The following is a 10,548-nucleotide window of genomic DNA, read 5'->3' as shown; positions in this document are numbered from 1 at the left end:
GCTTGTGTCTAATTGGCACATTTTTCACTAAGTTCATGTGTTTAATAGGAACAAGGTTGGTTAAGTTCAGGTGTCTACATGAAAAAATGAGATAAGTTTTAAGGGGCTGCAGCCAAAACTAAACAAAGCAAAAATTTGTAACAGGGTCAAAGATGAACTGACATGGTCATGTTCACTGCACTGTAAGAACTAGAAAGTCATCCAACTTGAACGGAAAGATTTGCTACTACTATATGGAAACAGCAAAGGCTTGCTGATGTATATCACTTACTAGTTTCCCCTTAAAAACAAACTAACAAATGTTATTCCTAAGCATCTAAAAAGAATGGTTGTTTACGCTTCATTTGACATATGCCTACTAACTACTTAAGCATTTACCACGGCACTCACCCGTTCATGAGAAATGTACAATTCATATTTTACAAGCTGATTACACTAAAAACTTGGAAACATTGATTTTACAGGGACTGTTTGATCTACTAGCAAACTCCAGAGATTGGAGAAAATGCTGAATTATCAGAAGACAGGGCTCCACAACGCATTCTCGCCTTCCCCACAATGACGATGAACGTCCTTAATCCTCTCTACAGACTTGCAAATACCACTGCAGTTCCAATCAAAGGAGGCAACACAAATGTTGCCTGCTTGAGCTTTTGTCTCACAATCTGTTCAAACATAGATAATCAAATGAAGAGTAAACAACTTCACAAGACTCGCTCAGACCAAATAGGGTGATTAGGTGATTGATGAACAAAACTGAGGTCAGATATATATTCAAAGAAGCAATTCAAGGATCTTCCAGATGCTTATTTAGAGAACCAAGCTAGCAGAAAGGTAGGCATCCATGTTTCAGGCGTAAGACAATGCCAATGTTTAATGAAAACTACCATTTCCATACCACTTCCATTTTAACAGAAGGTAACACAAAGAAAGAGGCACAGAAACTCTGATATAAGAAATCCTTTTCGTTTACACAAAATCATGAAGGACAATAGCGTTACTAGAGAATGTCTGACTCATCAATCAAGCGTCCACTTCAAGGATGATAATAAAACCTCTTTAGAGCACAGAACAAGATCCAACGACTCTCCCTTTCTTACTAATCTTTGAGATGATAACAGATAAAAGCAGATGACACTGAAATTGACAAATTACCAATGCTCGATGCAGATTAAGAAGTCATAACTTTCTTGAATATTAAGACTGAGTGCATGTGAGAAATAGGGAGTTGGAAGTTATTACCAGGTGGAGTTCCACAACACAATTTACGGTCATCTATATGTTCCACATCCAATCCAATGAACCATGATCCCAATGTGACATCCTCATTAGCATACTTATGTAGAATATGCCTACGAAATATATTTCGAGATCAGCAATTGATATTTGATTAACAAACAACCTAAGTCAATAAGAAAACAAATCTTTACCGGTTTATAGATATATAGGCGGCCAAATCTTTTGAGATGGCATATAGCTGGCCTGTTGCATGCCGGAAATACTTGTTTCCATCCCCACCAAATTTCCAATGCTCAGGTTCATGATATCTCATTCCCCTACAGGTAAAAGGAGGACAAAAATGGAATAAATATAGGAAATTCCTTCAGAAACAAGTTCTGGTAAACCCTCTGCTTACTTCTGCGCAAGGATAGGGCCAGATTTCATGCAACCAATATATACTCTGGGTTTTGAACGATGTGTAGCTAGAGTTGCTGCAAGTGTTCCTGTAGTTATGAATACATGCAGGTTAATAGTGCGAGCAAAGACAGTGCACTTGTAGCAATAGCAGCATGGTATTTAAAAGGGAGAATTACAGTTTTGGAGCGCTCTAGAAAATAACAGCAGGCAAATAAACATAAAAAACAGATATGATATAATTATACAAAAAGTCAGTGTATAGGTTTTGTATCTTTGGCTAGCGGCCGTAATGAATTTTGGCTGACAGGACAAAAATGAAAAAATCCTTATTTAGAATCCATAAAGGCTGCATTTACCTATATTTACGTGCACATCATCATCAACTTTGACATAGAAATCTGCATCCCAGAGAGCAATAGCAGTAGTAAAAAAGCTCTTTGTCTTGGCTGATAGTTCAAGGTATCCCACAACATGTTCCTAATGAAGTTCAATTGCACATCAGCTTTTGAGGAACAACTAATTATCTGTCCATAAGAGGGGCAGGATTTCATACAGGAGTAGATTAAAAAGCATTGACATTACCAGCCTTAAGATATCTCCATGTTGTTTCTCTTCTGCTTCGATTGCTCTATCAAGAATGCCGCCTGATGTTGCACTGATGAAATGATAATTGAATGAGTAATAATATAAATGACCAAGCACCTCACAATAGATAGGAGAAACATACAAATAATCCATCTAACATCTTTGATAATTAAGGAGGTCCTATACAAAGAAATTATGAACTGAATTTTTTTATCAATACATTCCTTTTTGGGATTTTTTCAATTTTGGTCTGTCGGCTGAAACTGATTATGGGCGCTAGGCAAAATATACAAAACATATACAGTGATTATATATACCATTTATGTATATCTTATGTATATGATGTGTATATTATATGTTTGTTCATACTTAATATACAAAACCTATACCTTTGTTGGCTATAATCTTTTGAGCCGTCCAAAAATGTAACTATCCCTTCTCTCTCTCTCTCTCTCTCTTTTTTTTTTTTTTTTTTTTGTGTGTGGAGAAAGTTAATAGTAAATCATCAACACATTCCTTAAGAAAGTTCTGGAGTAAATTCAAAGAAATATTTTTCATGGAGTAGCCTCTCCCTAACACAAACAAATAGAAGAAAGAAGAATGAAGAATGAAGAATGAAGATTACTGTCCAATACCGGCAAATCATTACCAGTTACAACATGAAGCCTGGTAACAACACCTGAAAGAGTGAGAAGGACATCAAACCTAATCTAGTGATCTCATACCTGTGTCCTATTACAAACCGCATCACAATGCGCTTTTCCTTCTCAAGCTTCTTTAGCTTATCACCTGCTTTACCACAAATCAATACCGAAATTTTCAGTAGGCAACTCGTTGTAATAGATGTGCACAAAAGAGTAAGAACACAGCGTTAATTAATGAAGTTTTCAAGAACCTTGAGGCATCCAGGTAGCACGAACTGAGTCTCTTCTCTTTCGGCTACTAAAGGCAGTGCTTATCCCTATGACCATCAGATATTTTCTCTTCTTTGTTAATTCAGGGTTCTTCAAATCTTCAGTTATTGGAGTGCCACTCGTTATAGAATCCTGCAAGGCCCTTGCTGCAGCTAATTCCATCTCCAGATTTGAGATTGTTTTATCCAGGGTTCTGCATTTTGTTAAAGAAAAAAATGATAAACAACTCTTACTAACAACTCTTACTTTTTAAACGGAGATAATTACATTCCAATTCCTTTTCGGTAATCTAATTTACATAATCAGTGTATATTTGGCCGACGGATAAAAATGAAAAAATCCCTTCTAAATACTTATATTAAAGCATGATTCACACAAAATCTATGAATATCAAGCATAAGAAACATACTGTACGGCATAATGAGTCCTTGAAGCTTCCCCAAGAATATCCTTGGCTTCACTTTTTACATCATTCCCCTAAAAATAACAAGACCAAAATCATTAATGCCCGACAAACTTGAATACCAAAGTACCTAAGATTGCATTTCTGTCCGCCTTTATTGCATAATACTTAAAGTTTTAGGATCACTGTCCTCGCAGACTAACCTTACCTTTTGATCACCAACCTGTGATGTCCTTGATATGCCTTTAGCTTCAGGTACTGTCCACATTCTACAGTCATAATAACATAATAACACAGTTAACAGTGAGCAGAGACATGCTCACAGCATAATGAATAAAGAGCTTTTCTAATTTATGGCACGACGGCCCAAATTAATTACGTGCGCTAGCCAAGATATATACATATACACTGATTATGTATATTATATATAGACATATTGTATATATTTATACTTAAAATGCAACACATATACATTTGACGGATATTATTTTTTTATTCTTCTCGAGTAATAAAATAGTCTCTGACATAACAATCAGAGACCTTGATTTAAAAATAAAAATAAAAAAATGGATAGAGTTGCAAAGGGGGAAGCTGCTGGAGAGAACCGTTATGACTACAACATCACATTGTCAAAATTAAGGAATAACAAGTCTTTGTTACAAGCCTCTAACACTTCAATGTCCGCAAATCTTTCCAGATAACCAAAAATCTAGGCTAACGACATTGACAACTGCAGTGCATTAAAAAACCGATACAATTAGTAAATTTTCTTAAACTTGAAAAACATTCACCTCCAACTAATCAAACCACCAAAGAGAAATTCCCATTAAGAAACAAAACTTAACTCTAATGTACCGGCAATGAGACCAACAACGAAAAATAAAAGTTTTGCGATCAATGTGAGGACAACAGATATTAGCAAATTCAGGTTCTAATCACAGTCTCAATACCACACAATTGGCTCGCGGTGCATAAATTGTTGATGGATGTTAATACAAAACAATTTTTTTTGGACTTCCTTAAACTTTGAATCCCATTTGCTGATTCATGTGCAAGAAAAGAACTACAACCGTATGCATAGGACAAAAGCGTGAGGGTTACAACTGACTTGCATTTTACAAAGTCAGAAAGTTACTTTTTACATTAAATCAGAGACAAGCATTGCTACAATAGTCATCTCAAAACTTAAAAGTAATACTCCATTTTAATTTGTTTGTCTTACTTTCCTTTTTAGACTGTTAAAAAAGAATGTCTCTTTCCTAATTTGGCAACTCTTTAATTTCAACATCTCACCTGACATATTTAAGACCACAAGCTTAAAGAGAATTTTGGTAAATTATATGCACAAGATTCAAAAGTATTCTTTATTTTTTAAAACTCCGTGTTCAGGCAAACTAAAACACAAATTGAATCGGAGTGACTGGTGAGTAGTTAAAATGGAACCAAAGCCAAGTATCTGCTTCATCATATACTCTATGATTTCCTCAATTGTATGGACAAAGTCTAAAGACTCATTATTATCCATATTAGCAAACTACAACAAACACAGACACCAAAAACAGAAACAAGGGTTAATCATAACAATAAATGGCAAGATTCAGATGGGAAGACAAATACTTCAATAAAACTCAAAAACTTTCATAATCCAATCAAAAACAAAAATATTCAAGTAACACAAAAATGACATGCACAAAGTTGAAACAAAGATTGCCAAAACAAAAAAAGAACCTGTCGGTGAAGAGCATTCCAGCACAGAAGCAACCAATACAGAGAAAAATGGTCAAATTTCTAGAAACAACTCCTTTTAAAACTGATTCTGTTCTTTTGCTTTTCCAACTCATTGTATTCTTCATTTCTTAAACCACTCAAAATAGCTAATTCAATTAGCAATATCCATTTAAGAATCCCAAGTCAACGCCAGCTCTACAGTACACTATTTCAAGAACTTTTTTCAAACATAACAAGATGTCAGTAGAGACTATGGAAATGGGTTACACAATAATTGAGGCAGAAAAAATCTCTGACTATGGAACTTCTTTAATGGATTATTGAAGTGTCAACTGAGAATGAGCAGTGTAGTAGTAGGTTGAAGCAGAAGAAAGAAGGAAGTGGCAGTTTGTGGAATTTTATTATGGAATACAAGACCCCACATAAGCACTTCTTTTTTCATTTTAGTTTATACTCCTCCCAATGTTTAAATTTCTTTTATTTGGGTGGGAAGGATAAAGGAAAAGGGATGCTACCAACTGATTAAATTTTCACTCAATTAACAAGTACTATTAAAAATAGAAAAACTTTTTTTGTCCTGATCAGGTCAGTAAAGTTATGAAACTTTGTATTTTTTATGTTTTGTAAAAAATGAGTTTATCTTAATTAGTACCAGCCTCAAGTGTTTGTTCATCCATCTTCATTCCAAATAAAGGCCGGACACCTTCATTGAGTGACTATGACTGGCAAAATGACTTCGTAACTTCGGGAGAAAGGGTGGTCTCCCATCTTTTGAATAGGAAAATGGCACATACCAAGAACTGTAGAGCTGTCAGAATGGGCTTGGCTCGTGAGGCCAGCCTAACCCAGTCCTTTATTTAAGTAGTGTAGGGCTAAGCTTTATTTAGAAGTGAGGCTCAAAAGCCTAACCTCTCTTAGACCCCCGGCCTCAAGGGGTGGGCCGAGGCCAGCCCTTAAGGCCGGAAAAATAATAAATTAGTTAAATTTTAAAAAATTATGAGTAAATTAAACAAAAAGATAGAAATTAATGAAAAAAGAAAGAAAGTACTAACTACCAAGCAGTAAATTAGAAACTAGAGTTATAATAGTTAGTCTCATGAATTATATTCTGTTTAATTTTTTACGACGTGATTTGGATTAGTGAACAAAGATAGTAACTTATATTTGTTCTTTTGAATTTATTTTGTTTCTGTAATGTGAGTTCGTGCAAGAATGGTACGGTAGAAAATCCTATTTCAGATTGCAAAACTTTTATGTTCAGATTGTACAAAAAATCACTTAGAGAATACTATTTCGGAAGGGACAAAAAACTTAAAGGACTACAAAATACTCACAGCTATACTTACGTTCCTTTACCCACTTCGCAATTAAGGCCGGGTTTTTTTTATCTTTTAGAGGGGAAATTGACATTTTAATACAAGTGATACATAGTATTGGCATATTTTTAACCCAAAACATGTTAGCATGTTTTAGGCCTAAAATAATTGACAGCCAGTCAACTAAAGACGTGGCTTAATAATAGGGATGTGGAGCAAAATTAGGAATCTCATTAATTATTTCTCTTAATCCACGTTGAATATCACTAAAACTAGGGAGATGAGAAATGAAGAAAAAGAAGGGTTTGGGGGTGGGGGTGGCATTTCTCATTTATTCACTTACTAGATATCCCTAAAATTATGGATACAAATATCACCATATCTTCTATCATTTTCGTATAATTAAAATTGTATTTGTTAAGTGGGTCTATAAAGGCAAAAGCATGATCTCTGCAAACTCTCATATCTTTTAGTAAACATATTTTCCATATGTATAACTATAATAATCCCTCATTTATTCACTGAAATACAAGAAAAATTGAAAAATAATAAATTCAAACCACATATTTAGTATGTATATTTTCCGTATTACTATAAATTATACAAGATACTAATGCAAACAAATGTATATCAATTTATGTATACATTAGGTGTATACAACACATTCAACAAACCAGCAAGTGTATACAATATATGTATACAATTAACAATATATGTATACAAAAACCAAGTTGAAAAAATATAAAAACATGTTTATACATCTCAATCAATATATGTATACTTTAGGTACAATTCGTTCAACAAACCAGCAAGTGTATATAATATATGTATACAAATAACAATAGATGTATACAAAAACCAAATTGAAAATAAAAAAACATGTGTATACATTAAGTTGTATACATCTTAATCAACAAACCAACAAGTGAATACAATACATGTATCCAAAATAAAGTTGCAATTAAAACCCAAATGAGATTTTCAAATATCTACACATACATAGTTAAGGGAGAGAGATTTCCGGATAATAGTATAATTTATTATTCAAAAACCAAAATACATATACCCAATTAAAAATTCAATTATTTTCTTAAAAACAACAAACTCAACTACAAATAACCCTCTAATGAAGAACTTAAAGAATATTAATCATTCTAGAGTTCTAATGGAGAGAATTTTGGGGAAGAAGTTAGAGAAATATAGGAAAGAGAACAAGTATACGTATACAAAAATTTAACTTTCTAGAAGAGAGAATGCACAAAATCCCTATTTTTACTCAACACTTTATGGGTCATATATGCCAATTTCTTTAACCCAAACGTGGAAATGGGTCATCTTGTGCCACATTCTTAAAACTTGGTTAATATATGCCAATTTCATGTACCAAAATGTACATAGTGCCAAATCCCCATTTTAGAGGCCCTTTAGTAAAAAGGAACACCTTATCATAGCCCATTTAACTCTCTACCCTTTAGAAATTTGGGTTGGGTTGGGGTAATGATCATTTCACTTTTGACACTCTACTGGAAGTGGTGAATGTGGATTTTTTTTTTAGTTTAATTAGGAAATTTACCAAGTGAACTAGCCTTCTGTGCCCTGCTCCTCCCAATTGAGATTAGGTTATACTACTTTTTTTAAATTAATTTAGTTAAAAGAATAATTTCTTATATTTAAAATAATTATATACTTTCCATTTATTCTTAATAAAAGTTTTTCTATGATTATAAAAATATTATGAGGTATTCCCCCTATTTCAATTTATGTGAATCTATTACTATTTTGGGAGTCTATGAGGTTCTTCTTTGATCATGTTTTCCTTACATTTTTTCTAAGTTATTTGAATTATGAATTATCATGACTTATAGTACTTTTTATGTAGTTTCTAAATATATAAATTTTATTTTTATAAACTTGAAAAATCTATGTTAAAATTTAAACAAAAATTATAAAGTTTAACGCATAAATGCGAAAAGGTTCACATAAATTGAAACAGAGAGAGTATTTAATATTATAATTTTTAAGACCTCATAGTAATATTATAAGTATTATGTCTTATTTAAAATTATATTTTTTTCGTAAATTTCTTATCAAATCATATTACGGAGTATAAGTCACATAAATTGAAGAGAAAAGGATAATTTATATTACTCTCTCTCCTTTTTTATTTTTTTAATTTTTTTAATTTTTATCCTTGACCGTAGACCGTAGTATGTCCTTGCTATGATATGGCCTAGACTTTGTCGGCAGGACGGAGGTGAGATATTCGAGTTTTTTTTCAATTTCGTGGAGAATGAGATATTCGAATCAAAAAGCCAACTTTCAATTTCGTGGAGAATAAGATATTCGATTTTTTTTTTACCTGCACTCCATATGTAAATTAAATTATAAAAAAATGAGGTAAGAATAATATTTTAAATAAATCATAATTAAGTAATAAAAATTGTGCACAAATATATATACATTTATTGATTTAATGTGTTTTTTTCTATTCTATTGGTAGTTTTAATTGACTGACCCCTTTTTAATTCATATTTAATTTAGTCCGTACAATATTTAAACATTATTTACGCTGGAATGTAGTACTAACAAGACGTAACACGTGCAAGTCAAACTTAATTTATCAAAATTCAAAGGGAAAGGAAGCAGCTGGGATAGAACTATTGGTCAGTTACAATATTTGGTAACTCGTTGCACATTCAATTAGGATTCACATTTAACAGAATCGAGAAGGCAAATTTATCTTTTTAATTGTAGAGTTATCTATTATTTCATACGGTTTTCAATTTTTTCTGTTGTTTAAGGTTTTTGCACATCCATTAAAAAATTGTATTTAATAGCACTAATGACTAATGATTATTTTACCTTAGCTTCTAGGAGTAGTAAGGATTAAATTGACAAAAATAATACTCCCTCCATCCCAATTTATGTGATGCAGTTTGACTGAACACAGAGTTTAAGAAATAAAAGAATATTTTTTAATCTTGCGGTCTAAAACAAGTCAAAAGTATTTGTGTGGTTATAAATCATCTCGTTTAGCGTAAAAGGTAAAGTTTAAAGTTATTGTTGTCAAATTAAAAAAATATGTCATTCTTTTTTGGACTGACTAATAAGTAAAGTGTGTCGTATAAATTGGTACAAAGGAGTAACTAATATCTTTTTAATTTTCTAAAATGATTAATATTTTGGATTAAAATGACAAATAAAAAGATTTGTGAATAACTACTAATATGTTATAACTCGTATGGAGTTGAATATCACAATCTGAAGTTGAACAAGCTCAATTTGATTACTTGATTTTGTGAATAAATGCTAGGCTGGAGGGTGATTAAATATAAGAAATGATAATTCATAAATTTTCATTCCCACGTATTAACATGATAATTTTTTTTATCTGAATTATGACATGATTAAGATCTTTTAGATTATTTTATAAAAGATATGATAGCACTATGATTGTTTATCTTTTTTTTTTTTTTAAATTATATGGTAGTGTGCAAGAGATGTGTTAGGTTGGCAAACACACCAAACCATGTCTATATCCTGGCAAAGGAATTGTGTATATGTCAGGGATCCTGTGGGTAAATGTCCTCTTTTATAATTTCAATTGAGAAAATACTCCATAAGTTTTAAAAAAGAAGAGATTACTCATTTTTAATGATTAGGCGGATTTAGAGCCTGTTTGGATTGGCTTAATTTAGGTGCTTTTAAGTTAAAATAGTTTTTAAGCAATCTTGGAGTGTTTGGGTCAAATTAAAAAGTGTTTTAAGCATTTATTTTTAAACTAAAACAACAAAAATAAGCCAAAACCCATAAGTCATAAGCTAGAATTTCTAACTTATAATTTTTAGTTTATAAATCAAAAATCATAAGTCCATCCAAACGCCTAACTTATATAAGTTGCCTTTATTTTCAAATTTTTTTTTGAGTGTTTGGGTAAATCAAAAATCATTTTGTCTTAAAATAA

At 32.0% G+C, this 10,548-nt stretch overlaps 1 protein-coding gene across 2 annotated transcripts; it reads right to left on the bottom strand.

Annotated features, from left to right (window-relative positions):
- Positions 1 to 234: 234 nt before the first annotated feature.
- On the bottom strand, positions 235 to 5,712 carry LOC132031372 (probable beta-1,3-galactosyltransferase 2). Of its 2 annotated transcripts, XM_059421307.1 has the most exons (11): positions 5,269 to 5,712; positions 3,749 to 3,809; positions 3,547 to 3,614; positions 3,119 to 3,330; positions 2,949 to 3,012; positions 2,221 to 2,293; positions 1,995 to 2,115; positions 1,637 to 1,724; positions 1,431 to 1,556; positions 1,243 to 1,352; positions 235 to 665 (listed from the first exon to the last, which is right to left on the bottom strand). In XM_059421307.1, exons 1-11 carry the CDS (start codon positions 5,391 to 5,393, stop codon positions 517 to 519), a joined length of 1,197 nt encoding a protein of 398 aa, XP_059277290.1. In that variant the 5' UTR covers positions 5,394 to 5,712; the 3' UTR covers positions 235 to 516. The 2 variants fall into 2 exon arrangements, with proteins under 2 accessions (XP_059277290.1, XP_059277291.1); XM_059421308.1 differs by lacking the exons at positions 3,547 to 3,614; positions 3,749 to 3,809.
- Positions 5,713 to 10,548: the final 4,836 nt, after the last annotated feature.

This window comes from Lycium ferocissimum, chromosome 9 (genome assembly GCF_029784015.1).
Source record: "Lycium ferocissimum isolate CSIRO_LF1 chromosome 9, AGI_CSIRO_Lferr_CH_V1, whole genome shotgun sequence".
Lineage (NCBI taxonomy): Eukaryota > Viridiplantae > Streptophyta > Magnoliopsida > Solanales > Solanaceae > Lycium > Lycium ferocissimum.
The sequence above is the reverse complement of the archived record's forward strand: the minus strand, read 5'-3'. Positions and strand labels throughout refer to the sequence as shown.

Excerpts from the sequence above, each read along its gene's own strand:
- LOC132031372 (XM_059421307.1), bottom strand. The coding sequence starts at position 5,393 with ATGAAGAATACAATGAGTTGGAAAAGCAAAAGAACAGAATCAGTTTTA. Across the intron at positions 2,294-2,948 it reads CGGTTTGTAATAGGACACAG|TGCAACATCAGGCGGCATTC; the intron begins GTATGAGATCAC and ends TCATTTCATCAG. Across the intron at positions 666-1,242 it reads GTGTTGTGGAACTCCACCTG|ATTGTGAGACAAAAGCTCAA; the intron begins GTAATAACTTCC and ends ATGTTTGAACAG.